This window comes from Cornus florida, unplaced genomic scaffold (assembly GCF_030987335.1).
Source record: "Cornus florida cultivar Cherokee Brave unplaced genomic scaffold, ASM3098733v1 CherokeeBrave_3.0.0_Hap2_Chr01, whole genome shotgun sequence".
Taxonomy (NCBI): domain Eukaryota; kingdom Viridiplantae; phylum Streptophyta; class Magnoliopsida; order Cornales; family Cornaceae; genus Cornus; species Cornus florida.
This window is the reverse complement of record NW_026775571.1, coordinates 118,890,764-118,906,108: the sequence shown is the minus strand read 5'-3', so window position 1 is coordinate 118,906,108 and position 15,345 is coordinate 118,890,764. Positions and strand designations below refer to the sequence as shown.

Here is a 15,345-nt window from a genome sequence, read left to right as displayed (position 1 = left end):
CACTTAAAATTATCTTGCATTTCATCTCTGTATCTCAATTTTCTAGTTATAAAGTCAATCCCTTTTTATGTTCTTTATTAATTAAGAATATAAATTAGTTAGGTATATCAAAAAATTAAAGTATCCCACTGGGACCCTTATGAATCAACAATATATAAATAATTAAAATGCCATGTAATGACAACCATTTCATAACTACTTCAAATAGTACGTTTACCCTAACTAGCTAGTATAAAACTGGACATATGTTTTGCATCTCCAAGCTATCTCTGTCCTTTAATTAACATGGCCATTTCAAAGCTAATTTCAATATGTTTCTTACTTCAATTGTTCTTACTAGCTTTCTCTTTTGATCTAGCAAATGCACAGGGCTTGAAAGTCGGGTTTTACAAGAAAACATGCCCTAATGTTGAGGCCATAGTTAAGAAGACCATGGATCAAGTCATGTCAGTAGCGCCAAGTCTTTCTGGCCCGTTGTTAAGAATGCATTTCCATGATTGTTTCGTTAGGGTACGTACTGTACCAAATACAAGGTTTCAACTTTAATTTCTAACTATTTTTTACTAAGAATAACTTGTAGTTATTGACTACTACTGTTAATTTGCAGGGCTGTGAAGGCTCAGTGCTGTTGAATTCCCCAACTAAACAAGCTGAAAAAGATGCAATTCCAAATCTAAGCCTTAGAGGCTTTCAAATTATAGATAAAGTGAAGTCTGCATTAGAGAAAGCATGTCCTGGAGTTGTTTCATGTGCTGACATACTAGCCCTAGTAGCTAGGGATGTAACGGTCGCGGTACTATATATCTTTTCCCATTTTGATCCATTATTTATTTATTTATTATATTACTGCATGTATATATTGTGGCTTTATGTTTCTGACTACTTAAGTGAAAACCCTTTTAATTATCAGATGAAAGGGCTATCCTGGGAGGTTGAAACTGGGCGAAGAGATGGAAGAGTATCAAATATGATTGAGGCCTTGACAAATTTATTACCGCCTTTCGCAAACGTAAGCACATTGAAATCAGGATTTCAACAAAGAGGTCTAAGTACAAAAGACCTAGTAGTGCTATCAGGTACTTGAATATATATATATATATATATATGCTCTATTCAAAACTTATATACATAGACGTACTTAAACACAGAACAATTTGGACTACATATTTAAGCTTTTTTTTTTTTTTTTTTTTTTTAATCACCAATCAGGTGGACACACGATTGGGATTTCTCATTGTTCTTCGTTCAATGACCGCCTTTACAACTTCACTGGAAAGGGTGATACTGATCCGACTTTGGATCCCAACTACATAGCAAAGTTGAAAATGAAATGCAAGCCAGGAGATCAGATCTCAATTGTAGAGATGGATCCAGGAAGCTTCAAGACATTTGATGAAAAATACTTCACACTAGTGGCGAAAAGAAGGGGACTTTTTGGCTCAGATGCAGCTCTACTTGACGACGAAGAGACGAAAGCTTATGTCAAACTTCAAGCTACAACCCATGGATCTACTTTCTTCAAGGACTTTGGTGTATCTATGGTTAAAATGGGTAGGGTTGGAGTTCTTACGGGCGAGGCCGGTGAAATCAGGAAAGTTTGCACTATGGTTAACTGAAAATCAGCCGGTGCACCAATGGGCACTAGTCTCTCCAAATGGGGAGGTTGAGCGAGCTTGGGTAAAATATAGCAAGTGTGTGTGCGTTTGTTTGAACTTTTTAAAAGGTAAAAGAATAATTAGAAAAATTTGTCAGTACAGTTTTCATGATTGGGTTTTTGCAATGATCCTCCATATATTGATTGATAATACCTTTTTTTGTGTTTTTTTTTTTTTTTTTTTTTTGTTTTGAAAGGTTCCATTAATAATACTTCACAGTAATGTACTTGATTCATTTGTTTTCTTAATAAAAGATGAGAATACGTGGATGCATGCATTTGTGTAGTTTACATTGTCCAAGCTATCAAATTATTCTCTATGCAATGTACATAAATTAATGGAGGCTTAGTCACTGAATGGATCGATCCATATATATAATATTTATAAAATTAAGATTACCAAAAATTCTTTGCTTGATCTTATAATTAGGGGATTCCATGGTAAAAATATGAAACAATATATGAGACCTCACAAACATTTCTGACTGCTGATTTACGTCCATGACGTACGTTTGGATGACTGTTCCATTTGAGCAAGTCTTGAACTTCTCCTCTATGTTTTTGGCAAACCTGTGAGTTCTCGGCAACTTTGTACCAAGACTACATCATTCCCGTAAATCATATCTGAGTAAGGAATCGTTGTACTATATATTACTGTAGTTTTTACTATATACTCACTGTTCTCTAAAGGCTAAATTCATTTTTTTTTAATGTTCCGAAAAAACTATAGCTCCTACTGTAATTTAAATTACTTATAATACACACACACACACACTAGTAAAACGGTATGTGCATTGCATTAATATTCAACAAAATAATTAAATAATCATTTTTTCAAATAGTAACTAAAATTAATTTCTTAAAATAATCAGACAAATATATTAATTATCAAGATATACAAATTACAGTATTAAATAATAATGACAATTTACAAAATCTTAACAATAATAAATTAGAAAACTATTTTATAAAACATAATTAGCAAAATTCTAAAATGATCGATGAACATAAAATTGACACAAGGTAAAAGAAATAAATATAATAATTATTAATTAAATTTTTCAATAGGAATTCAATTATTAGTATTTTTAAAATCCTAAAACAATATCAAAATCAAGACTATTTTTTTTTTTTTATTACAATTCACTAATACTTATTTTAGTAATGAATATTATTCAACAAGTCGATGAATATAGTTATTGAATATTTTATTTATCTACCAAGACATATATATTTCTTTTTATATATTTTCTTGTCTAATTAGAGAGACTAAATTATTTATTTTCTTTATATATTTTCTTGTCTAATTAGATTTTCCTTTACTAAAAAAACTCATAATAAATAGTTAATTTGATTTTATAAAACTCTTCTAAATACCTTATATTAATTAAAAATAAATAAAAACTCATAATAAATAGATAATTTAGATTAGAGTTTTATTGAAATTGTTTTAAAAACTCTTTTTATATTAATTAATAAATATTTTTTTATAAACATAAATAAAAGCTAAAACTCTTGACACATTTAATAATAATATAAATATAGATATATATATGTGTATGTTCAATTTCAAATCGTCTATTTAATTAATTGCTTTTACGGAATTTTTTTTTGAAGAACTAAATAGGAGAGATTCATACGTATGCTAACGCAAGGGACTCCCAGTACTCATGGGAGGGTATTAAAATGATTTGTTAAAACATCACACATTTCTAATGAACTGGTTTCATCCACACCTTAATGATTTCTTTCATTTTCAATACCTGCTATACGTCATTCACGCAATGTTATTCGTTGACTTCAAAATAGGAAATTATACATAGTGTTTATAAAATATTAATAAAAAAAATACTAAAAATGAAGCTACTTAAATATGGGATTATATTTAAAACATAAACTGTGTTGTAAAGATGGGGAATTCAGTAATTCAGTAATGTTGTAAAGGTCTGTTTGTGATTGACAAAATTAGAAAATAGTAAATTCCATGTCTTCGTAAATTTTAAAAAGTTCCATTTTTCTGAAAATGAAACTTTTGACTCCACTTGTTTGCAAGTTGACCGCCAAAAACGCTAGTACGGATGGACCCAAAGAAGTATGCGAGTAGGGGTGGTTTTTAACAACAACAACAACCAAAAAAATAAATAAATAAATAAATTGTTGTGGTGGTGAGAGTGAAGTTCTTTTTTTTAAAATTTCAAAGGGACAAATTTTATATCGTATGGGTACATAAATAAAAAAATAATAAATAAAAGCAAAATTAATAAAGTATATAATACAAAAGGTAAAAAATTTCAGCAGGGGCAATTGCCCCACTAGGCCTATATATTGGGTCCGTGCCTTACACTAGTATAATTTATTTTATAATTTTTTGTACTTTTTATTATAAGAAGGAAAAAAAGGAATAATTACATATATTATGTGGTATGATATTGTTCACTTTGACTCGAAGTGACACGGTTTTGTTCTTAAGTGTTACTGCAAAATGTCTCATACAACACTTTCCCTTTCCATACCTAGACAATGTAGAATTATGCACTTGTAACTCGGTCACTTTGGTAGCCTACCAGTGTCTCGCACCCGCCCACATAGGTCGCCACAACCTTTATTTACTATTTGAATGAGTCAAAATCTTAATGTTTCAAAAAAAAAAAAAAAAAAAAATTGGAAAATATAGTTCATCATTTGTCCAAATTAATTCTACTATTTGTAGTACCTTTTTTATTTTTATTATTTTTTACATACCATTAAAATGGTACTACCTTTGTCCCATAGTTGTATTACATTATTATTCCCTTTTTAAATGTCTCAAATTAGTTTTCCTCTTAAAAAAGTCAAAACAAATAAACCTTATTTTTCTATCATTATCTATTATGTTTTCAAAAAATTTCAAATTTGATAACTATGCATATTTAAACTACAAAAGACAAATTTATAATTTTATTAGGGAACAATACATACATTAATTGCATGTCTACTTAAAAACTTCAAATATTAATAGTGGTATTTTTGTGTAGAAGATTAGTTAGCACTTATATGCACAAAAGTAATATTTGAAAATATTACGAGTTATTTGGGCAAATGAACATTGTTTTGGAATTTTTTTTTTTTTTTTTTTTTTTTTTTTTTTTTGATGACCCATAACTCCCTGAAACAAGGCCCCTTAGGGACTCTACCCCATGGCGCCAAACTGGGGGTAATATAACATAGCCCCATAACCACACACCGGATGAGTCGAGAACATAGGTGGCTTGGGAGGTTCGAACACTAGCCTGTGGATTGCAAACGCCAAGCTCCTACCATCACTACTACGCCCCCGGAGGCAACATTGTTTTGTTTTGTGTTTTTTTTTTTAATGTCCATGTATATTAACATTTTGGTCAATTCTAATTTTTCAAAAAAAAAAAAAACAAAATGGGGTCTTAGATAAAAAGGAGGAAAAAAAAAATGAAAACTTTACAAAAAATAAAAATAAAAATAAAAATAAAAAGTTACGTCCTCGTTTGGATTTGACCCCTTTTAATTTGTTTCAATTGCAATACTCATCTCTCCTTAAATTCACCCTGTTCTGAAAGAGCAGTGATAACGAGTCCATATACAAACTCCCTGAGCACTGAGTCACAAGCGGAGTACAATATTATTAGCAATTGCATCTTACTTTTTGATACAGTGTAAATTAAAGAAGCTCTAAACTTCTCTTGAGGAAGTAAGACTAGCATCATATACTTCCCTCCCTCCTTCATTAAACAATATTCGATCATTCACCTTTTATTCTTTTCTTCCCCCATGCAAAAACTAGGATCCTCTCACGTCCCTAGCTTTGCACTCCCGCCACCTCTTTTGCTCTCTCTCTCTCTCCCACACAGTAACACACACACGTTTGTGCATGTACATATATATATATATATATATACCAACCGTCACAAAATCCTTTGTTCATCATCATAAAATTAAGCTTTAGAAGTAGTTCAATTCCCGGACCTCTAACCGTAATTAACATCATGCATTCTCAACACCATATACCGATTCAGGAGCCCTCACCGGACGGCCGCCAGTTAAAACGGCACCACACGGCTAGCTACTATGTTGACCGGGTGAAAGGGAGCCTCACCACCAGAGTCTCCAAGTTCGTCTGTGCCATTTTCTTGGGTATTCTCCTCTTTATGGGCGTCCTCATTTTTATCCTGTGGCTCAGCTTACGCCCGCACCGACCCAGATTTTATGTCCACGAGTTCTCTATTCCGGGTTTGGCCCAAGAAAACGGGTTTGCTAATGCCCAAGTCATTTTCAATGTCACGGTCCGTAACCCGAACCACAAGATTGGGATTTACTATGATTCTATGCAGGTGACTCTATTTTATGAAGATCAGAATATTGGCGGCAACTCGCTACTGTTTCCATTCTATCAGGATTCAAAGAACACAACAATACTTTATGATGTGCTGGGTGGGGCCAGCTTGACGGTCAACAATGATCGTTGGACCAAGTTCACCGCGGATCTTGCCAAAGGGACGGTGATCTTTCGTCTTGAACTGAAGTCCTCCATTCGATTTAAGATTTACACGTGGCGTAGTAAGCACCATAAGATGCACGCCAAATGTGAAGTTGGGGTGGGCCCGGATGGCTTGATTTTAGCCCGTTATAAAGATAAGAGATGCCCAGTTTATTTCAGTTGAAAGTGCATACAATACAAGGTGTTTGAAATCTTTTTCATTTATTTATTTTAAAATTTTCTTCTTCTTTATTTTAGTTGAGTTCATGAAATGATGTAGCATATATTTTGTATATATTTCTATAGTTGCTCCATTGGAGGTCCACTAAATGGAGACATTGGTAACTTGAAGAATTCACTGATCATTTTTCTTTTTTTTTTTTTATATATACATAAATAATAATAATTGTCACAATTTTTTATTTTATTTTATTTTAGAGACTTTCATTTCTTCAATTCTTTTCATTTGCTTTTCAGGCTGTGCCAACTTAAAAGCAATGTTCTGTGCAGTAATTTTATTTTCTAGGTAGCCCAATAATTACTTTATTACTCCACATAATTCCTTTTTAGATTCTTTGGTCATTTTACTGACTTTTTCTTTACCGTAATTAGTTTAAGAAATTATTACATAATTTAAATAAATAATAAATTGACACAAGTAAAATGTTAAATAAAACACACATATTTAATTGAATGATAGCTTATCAGGGACAAGAACCATATATCCAAACTAATAATAAGTTGTCTCACAACCCATTAAGATGGTTTTGATGTAAAGTACAAAATCAATTTTCATTCTACAAATAAAGTATTTCAAAAAGTAAGTTACAGCTAGACTTACAGGAAAAAAGGAAAAGGAAAAGAAAAAGTAAGTTGCAGCAATTTGTAAACTTTAGGCATCATTTTTTGGGTGTAACGAAGGGCATGTCACAATCTTGACTCATGCATGCACATTTTAGCCAAGGACAGGGACGGATCAGCATGGACCCTGTCCCTGAATTTTTAATATTTTTACTTTATATTTTAAATTTTAAAAAATTTATGAAAATGTCCCTATAAAATTACAATTCGTCCCACTGGATATTTTTTTTTTAGTATTTTATAGTTCTAATTTTTGATAATTTATGAAGATGTACCCACTAGGATTTTTTTTTTTTTTTTTTTTTTTTTTTTTTTTTTTTTCATTTTATACATTAATTTTTTTTAAATTTATGAAAAAACTTTTTTAAAATTACAAAAATAGACCCATCATATAATCATGTATCCACAAATCAAAAGGCCGCCCCCTCACAAAATTTTCTGAGTCCGGCTAGGGATATCCTTAGATGATGTATATTAGATTGGATCACAACCATCTCATAAGACCTAGAGGCTTGCTTTTGATACAGTTGTATCACATCAATTACTTTCTCACAATAATTAAATCGTGACAATTAAAATAAATGCATATGAACATCAACTACTTTCTCCTAATAAAGTGGTGATATTTAAGTTAAATGCATATGATAATAAATCCTCTCATAACATTCTTTTGGGACACCGAAAAGCACAAGATCTTCAGTTTTCTTTCTGCTCCTCCTCTCTGTCTAACTTTAATCCTATGCCTCTTCAGATCCCAGAATTACATAATCCTACTATATATATATATATATATATGTTCAACAAACTTATATAATTCCTAAGATTTCATTTCAGTAAAAATGATTCCCAGCTGGAAGATCTCCAAAACACATTTGGACATCTATTGGTGGTTGTTTCAAGTTGTAATCGTGTTAGGTTTAGCCTGTGTCGTAGTATGGCTAAGTCTAATTCCAAAAATTCCCATTTTCACAGTAACCAATATCAACATACCTGCAGCCTTGGACATCCAGAATTCTACACTTGGTGGCACTGAAGTAGTAGTAGTCAACAACATTTCTGTCTTCTTCAATCTCGAAATCTCAAATCCTAACAGAGGCGTTGGCATCTACTACCATCATATTCATGCAACCGTATACTACAATAATTCAGTTCTTGGCATGAAGTCTATCCCGGCTTTCTATCAACGCCACAAGAAGGCTCGTTTAACGGATGTACTTGTTAATGTTGATCAAAAGTTGTGGAGAAAAAATGCGAGTGGGCATATAGATTTCAAGATGGCTTTGGAGACTGCAGTGAAATATCGAATATTCAGATGGAACACGAAGAATCACCCGATGGATTTTGAAGCATTTTTAATTGTGTGTACCAATGGAACAGTGGCAGGGGAGAAGCAGACAAAGCTACACCAAAAATGAAGGTATATACATGGTTTATTTCGAGGGTTGCCTCGTCTTTAGATACATATATATAGGTATAAAATGAATTTTTTACCACTACTCCTGTAAGTTACGACAGAGTGTTCTTAGTAAAAAGGTTAATTGTGTTCTCAGATTGGATTGTTTATATTAGAAAAAACTACTAAGGCGGTGTAGTTGAATGATACTTTCTTACCTTCAAAATTAGAAAGTCAAGGATTCAAATTTTCATAGAGCAAATTAGTGCATGAACGTGTTTCTTACCTGAAAAGCTATTTATTCTGTGCTATTGAAAATTGTGGTGCCACAATATTAAAGCTAGTAACCCCATATGATAACTTTTATCATTTTCCATTAAAGAAAACATCTATAGGCAAATCAAACATTAAAAGTTATAACTTAATCTTTATTATTTATCTATTCGTGTTATTATTGGTGAGGAAAATGATAAAAGTTTCCATGGCTGATAAAAATCCACTAATGTGACAAATAATAAGATAAATAGTTTACAAGGAAAGATAATCTAAGGATCTAGAGTTCTTCTTCAACCTTACCTTTCGAATGCGAAAAAAAATAAATATACATCGTCCGTCCATTTTAGCATTACTATTGGGGAATGCTAATGGGTTTCAATTGGGTTATAACCATTATTGGCGTGGCTCACATTACATAAAATACAATATTTTACAAGATTGGAGCAAAGGCCAATAGAAATGCACTGAGGCCCAAATCAATGCTTTTAGCAGAAACAAGGCACAACGCTCCGACCCAATTGTTTAGCCCTTAATAGTTTTTTTTTTCCGTTCAAAATTTGGCCTTTAATAGTTTTAGCAGTTTAATTTTTGTAATAGCATTGGATCACTACATGAGTCACCAACCCAACAAACTCCTTAAGGGTAATACTTATTAGGCTGTCATTGGTGAGATGGATGTAGCATCTCCACGTGACCAATAACAAATAAATACATTCTTTTTAATTATAATATCAAAAAAAGTTTTAAAAAATAATATTAGTAATTTGGTAAATATGTACCTATTAAGTCTGAATTTGTAATTAAAAATATACTCATCATCTCTAATTTGGTAATTAAAGATGACATGTCTATTTATTAGTTATTGAGATCCTAGTCAATATATTCGCGTATGATACGCGAATTAAATCATACGCGAATTAAACGCAAATTTTGGGAAAATAGTCCCATTTGTTCGTTTTGGTTGCTCCGTTTAATTCGTGTTTATACTTTAAGGTAACTTAATTGTTTTATTTTATTTTATTTTATTTCGTTCATGTTTCGAATACTGTATTTTTTTCAAACACACATTCTTAATACAAACTACTGTCTTGTGTTTGGTATAGCCCTTCTCTTTCATACCATCAAAATAATACTATTTGTTGTGCAATCTCGGAAAAGGCTGTGACCACTCAGTTATTCTACTATCACTCTATTTTTTTTTTTAATATTTTATTATTGTCAATCCAATACTTGATCTTTAATCAAAGTAATAAAACACATATATATACCTTGTGAAACACTACAATTTTGAAGAATTATAGATTTTTATTGATATTTGTAGACATTTATAAATTTTTCGTTTTGTTTGAAATCTTTTAAATTTTGTTAGTATCTTTATTATTATTATTATTTTGGAAGTTTGTAAATCACCACATTCACTAAATGTTTTAGTAGAATATAAAGATATTTTCACCAATTTTTAACCATATACTTATGCATTTATTATAAATATATAGGCTATCAAGGAAAAATGAAGAAAAAAAAAAGGGGGGGGGAGGGGGGGGGGGGGGGGGGGGGGGGAAATGCATTTTGGGATCATGTTGAACAAAACTCTAACTATCATGAAGGTATTTCAATAGTCAAATCACATTTATCCGGGTAAAAGGTAGAGATATTGAAATTTGTTCAAAAGTACACTAAGAGGTTTAAGCAGCTACATTTTATTTTTAATTTAGGCAACATAGTTGATTAATTTAATTAGAATTTTTTTTCATTAATTTTGTGATGAATTGATCATGTTATAGACTTATAGTTATTGATTAATTATATTTAGATAGTTTATTTCTGTTATGATTATTGTGATAGTGTTAATAGTAATATATTTATTTTATTATTTGTTACCTATTATTCATTGCCCTTACAAATACATGATATATAAGAAAATAATAAAATGTGTATAGCTAAATTTTTGGTGCCGAATTTTTAGTGCATATAACGTATTATACACGTACGCATCCGTATTCATATTTTTATGTTTCCGTTTTTTTAAAACGTATTTTAAAAAAAATATATCGAATTATACTCATACGTTTTCGTATCCGTATTTTTCCCATACCTTATTTTACTAACTATGGTTGAGACAAAAAATATAAAATTGTTTTTAAAAAATTATAAAATAAAGTTTTTTGAGAACATACTTTTTTTTTTTTTTTTTTTTTAACCAAGTTTTCATAAACTGCTAGCAAAACAGATATTTGAATAGTTTCCTTATTTTTAAACCAATTCTCATATCTCTTTGTGGTATATATATCTATTTTATTATTTATTATTATTATTATTGTTAAAAATACAAAAATATTTAGTATTTTAGCATATTAATTTATTTAATAATAATAATAAGAATAACAATAACATAGTATTAGGAAATAATGAAATTCAATAAATGAAAATTTAATAAAAAAGCAAATATATAATATTAAAAAATTAAACTACTAAAATTCAATAAAAGAAAATCTAATTATAAAAGGAAATATATAATATTAAAAAACTTATTTATTTAGGGAAACCCACCCTAGTTTTATACAACTGCACTCCAATCTTAAAGAAAATGACACCTCTAACTATAACTTTAAAAATCAACAATTGTATGCAAACTCTGCGAGGCAAATAATCTTCCTGGCCAATTGCCTTTAAAGTCAAGGACACAAGCTCGAAACATATCCTTCATAATCTGATTAACCCTTTCTGTCTTTCCACCAGTTTGAGGATGATAAGTAGTACTAAGATGTAAATCTATACCCAAAGCCTGCTGAAAACTCTCCCAAAATCCAGATATAAAGCTCGAATCTCTATCCGAGATGATGGATAATGGTATGCCATGTAACTTCACAATCTTTACAATGTAAAGTCTCGCCAACTGTTCTGAAGTGAAATCAGTGAGAATAAGCAAAAATGAGCTGATTTGGTCAACCTATCAACAATGACTCAAATGAAATTGTGACTTTTATTGGAATTTGGCAATCTCTCCACAAATTCCATAGAAATATTCTCCCATTTTGACTCCGGTATAGGAAGTGGCTGCATAGAACCTGACAATCTCTAATGATTAATCTTAACCATCTGGCATAAACTACATTTGGACACAAAAATAACTATGTCGCTCTTCATGCCTACCCACCAAACTGCCGTTTCATGTCTTGATACATCTTATCTCCACCTGGATGGATAGAGAACTCAGATTTGTGAACTTCAAACATCACATCCTTCCTCAAATTATCAGCAGAAGGTACTGCTAAGCGTCCTTTATACCTCATGCCTCCATCTATCCTAACAGAATAATATAGAACATCACCAGAAGCTAATTATGTAACTCTATCGATGCACTGCTGATCCATAAGTTGTACCTTAATTATTTTGTGGATGATGGCAAGTGTAATTACTATGCATACCACAAAAGCATCAGATAACTCATCAATATTCTTTAAAGCATCCCATCAAGTAGCAAACATCGTAGAAAGACTAGCACAAGGTCGGCGGCTAAGTGCACCTGCCACGACGTTCGCATTCCTTGGGTGGTACTGTATAGAGAGCTGGTAATCTTTCACAAACTCCAATTACCTACACTGTCTCATATTCAGCTCCCTCTGCATGAAGAGATACTGCAAACTCTTATGGTTGCTAAATAGTCTAAAAGACTTTCCTAACAAATAATGCCTTTAAATGCGTAAGGCAAAAACCATAGTTGCTAATTCCAGATCATGAGTCAGATAATTAAGATCATATTGCTTAAGTTTATGAAACCCATAAGAAACTGGTCGCTCTTTCTGCATCAAAACACAACCTAGTCCCTAAAAAAAAATATTTATGTAGACAAAATACTCTCTCCCGCTCTGTGGTGTAGTTAGAACAGGTGCAGTAGTCAACTTATTCTTCAACTTGTTAAATACAGTCTGACAATGATCATCCCATACAAACAGTACACCTTTTTTAGTCAGATGAGTGAGTGGTCCCGCTATTTTCGAGAACCCCTAAATGAATCTACGATAATATCTTACCAATCCCAGAAAGCTGTGAATCTCTATAGGTGAGATAGGTTATCCCTACTCTAAAACAGCTGAGACCTTGGCTGGATCCGCCTTTATCCCTTTCTCTAACACCACATGGCCCAGAAACTTCACTTTTCACTACCAAAAGTCACATTTCTCAAACTTGGCATACAACTGGTGCTCACAAAGTGTCTGCAACACTGTGCGAAGATGTCTAGTATAATCATCTTCTGACTTAGAATAAACCAAAATATCGTCAATGAATACAATGACAAACTGATCCAAGTAAGTCCTGAACATCGTGTTCATCAAGTCTATAAAGACAGCTGGTGCATTAGTCAACCCAAAATGCATGACTCGGAACTCATAAGATCCATATTTAGTGAGAAGCGTTGTCTTAGGAACATCTTGCTCCCTAACTCGAAGTTGATGATAGCTAAATCACAAATCAATCTTGGAAAAATAAGTAGCTCATCAACTGATCAAAAATATCGTTAATCTTAGGCAAAGGGTACTTATTACGAATGGTAACCTTTTTCAACTCTCTATAATCTATACATAGGGGCAGTGAACCATCCTTCTTCTTTACGAACAAAATTGGCACTCCCTAGGATGAAGTGCTTCTGCGAATGAAGCCTTAACTAAGTAATTACTGAATTTGATCCTTCAGTTCTCGCATCTCCATCGGTGTCATCTTGTATGGTGCCTTAGCAATAGGTGTAGTGCCTGGAGCTAAGTCAATCACAAAGTCTATCTCTCGACTCGGTGGCAACCCTAGAATATCTTGAAATATGTCTGGGAATTCCTATACAATTGGTATACTATCTAATGCTACAATAGTCTCCTCCTCAGACTCCTCCTCAATATAAAATAAATGAGTACTAGATCCCCCGTTAGACCGTGGCATAACAATGACATACATATCCTGACCTGGTATAGCAAACACAATAAACCTATCATAATAATTAACCTGGGCATGGTAGTGCGATAACCAATTGATCCAAGTATCACATCATAAGAATACATATCCAAGACCAATAGATTGACTAGAAATCTAAGTTTACTAATATCTAGTGTCATAGGCCCATCACTCTCATATAAAATAGAAGTATCACCTATAGGTGTAGCTATGTTGTGCGGTCAGTCACATAACCGCATAGTCATCCCAGATAATGTAACAAAAGAACTAGACACGAATGAATGTGTAGCACCCATATCAAACAAAACACGACCATATCTTCCGTGTATAGGAAACATACCACCCTCAATAGCTTGAGGTGCCTGAATGTCCTGTGGCATGTGATTATCCAATCTGCCATAATGTAACTGTTACGGTACCTATCCCTGTGTTGGTGGCGCCGCTGGTAAAGCTAGGATTATCTGTCCCTGAATACGTGAAATCTATAGAGCAGGTAAAGGAAATGGTGCCCTCTGTCCCTACTACACCTATTGTCCCTGCATAGTCTTGGGACACTGCCTAGATATGTGTCTAAGCTTTTCACAATTATAGCAATTACCCCTGAAAATGCCAAATTGATTCTTCAGCTGGTTCCCCTGAGGCTAACCCTATCCTATTAGTGTGCCCTATTATGTTGTCTCTATATAGAAGCCACATCTCTCTGAGCATCTGAATTGCCTTTGTGTTTTTTCCAAGACGGTTGTCCCTAAAATCTACCCCTGTCATTATGTCTATGACCGTTACCATTGCCCTTCTCAGTAGTCTGATTAGCAGAGTCTTTGTCACCCCGCTTCTCACCCTTGAGCTGCTTGTACTCTCTCTGTGTCAACTACTTGAGAGTAAGTAGTGTAGGCTGGACTACCCATGATAACTTGCTTAATGGGCCAGATTAACCAATTGACAAAACAAGTGCGCTTCTTCTCCTCAGTATCCACCTATTCTGGAGCAAAAAGAGATAAGCTGGTAAACTATTTCTTATACTTTGCCACAGTATTGTTCCCCTACTATAAATCGAGGAACTCCTCGTCGAAGGGAGCTTGAAACTGATCATAAATCAAGGAAATCCTCCCCTCTATAGTGGTAACAGACTCCCACCATTGAAGAACATCTCCCACAAGCTTGAATGTAGCAAACATCTGCTTCTGAACATCAGTCAATACCACAATTATCCATTTTAGTTATCGTAAGATCTTTTTGCGTTTTTTTTTTTTACCACCCCTTTTTTTTCTCTTGCAACCTGCCTTTGTAAATTCTTTCTCTATTTTGTATTAACTTTCTTTTCTCTTTCTTATTAGGGTTTGATATTGATTTTTGTAAATAATAATGAAAAATTTTACAAATAAAAAAATAACAGAGTTGAACAATAAAATTGATCTTGTTAGCTTAAACAAACATTAAATAACTACTAAAACTTCAATCAACCATTAAACTCCTTTTGATGATAATAGTGATGGGAATGGTAATTTGATTTTTATTTTTTATTTTTTATTTTTTTATTTTTTATGCTTTGAGTTTAGGTTTAGATTTTTTTTCCTGATGTGATTTTTAAGAATTAATTTGGATAGTAATGGGAATGGTAATTTTTTTTTCTCTTTTTTTTTTTTTTTAAAAAAAAAAAAAATCTATTAATGCTTTGAGTTTAGTTTGATTTTTTTTCCTGATATGATTTTTAAGAATTAATTTGGAATT

General features: G+C 32.3%; 3 protein-coding genes across 3 annotated transcripts; all 3 read left to right on the top strand.

Moving 5' to 3' along the window:
- The first annotated feature begins 285 nt into the window (after window positions 1-285).
- LOC132270440 (peroxidase 27-like) lies at window positions 286-2,016 on the top strand. The gene is made up of 4 exons (XM_059771643.1): window positions 286-510; window positions 608-793; window positions 911-1,076; window positions 1,210-2,016. Exons 1-4 carry the CDS (start codon window positions 286-288, stop codon window positions 1,614-1,616), a joined length of 984 nt encoding a protein of 327 aa, XP_059627626.1. The 3' UTR covers window positions 1,617-2,016.
- Window positions 2,017-5,587: 3,571 nt separating this feature from the next.
- LOC132270364 (NDR1/HIN1-like protein 26) lies at window positions 5,588-6,661 on the top strand. Its single transcript, XM_059771575.1, has one exon. The coding sequence runs from the start codon at window positions 5,653-5,655 to the stop codon at window positions 6,325-6,327; it is 675 nt and encodes a 224-aa protein (XP_059627558.1). The 5' UTR covers window positions 5,588-5,652; the 3' UTR covers window positions 6,328-6,661.
- Window positions 6,662-7,843: 1,182 nt separating this feature from the next.
- LOC132281959 (protein NDR1-like) lies at window positions 7,844-8,419 on the top strand. Its single transcript, XM_059783609.1, has one exon. It carries the CDS (start codon window positions 7,844-7,846, stop codon window positions 8,417-8,419), a length of 576 nt encoding a protein of 191 aa, XP_059639592.1.
- Window positions 8,420-15,345: the final 6,926 nt, after the last annotated feature.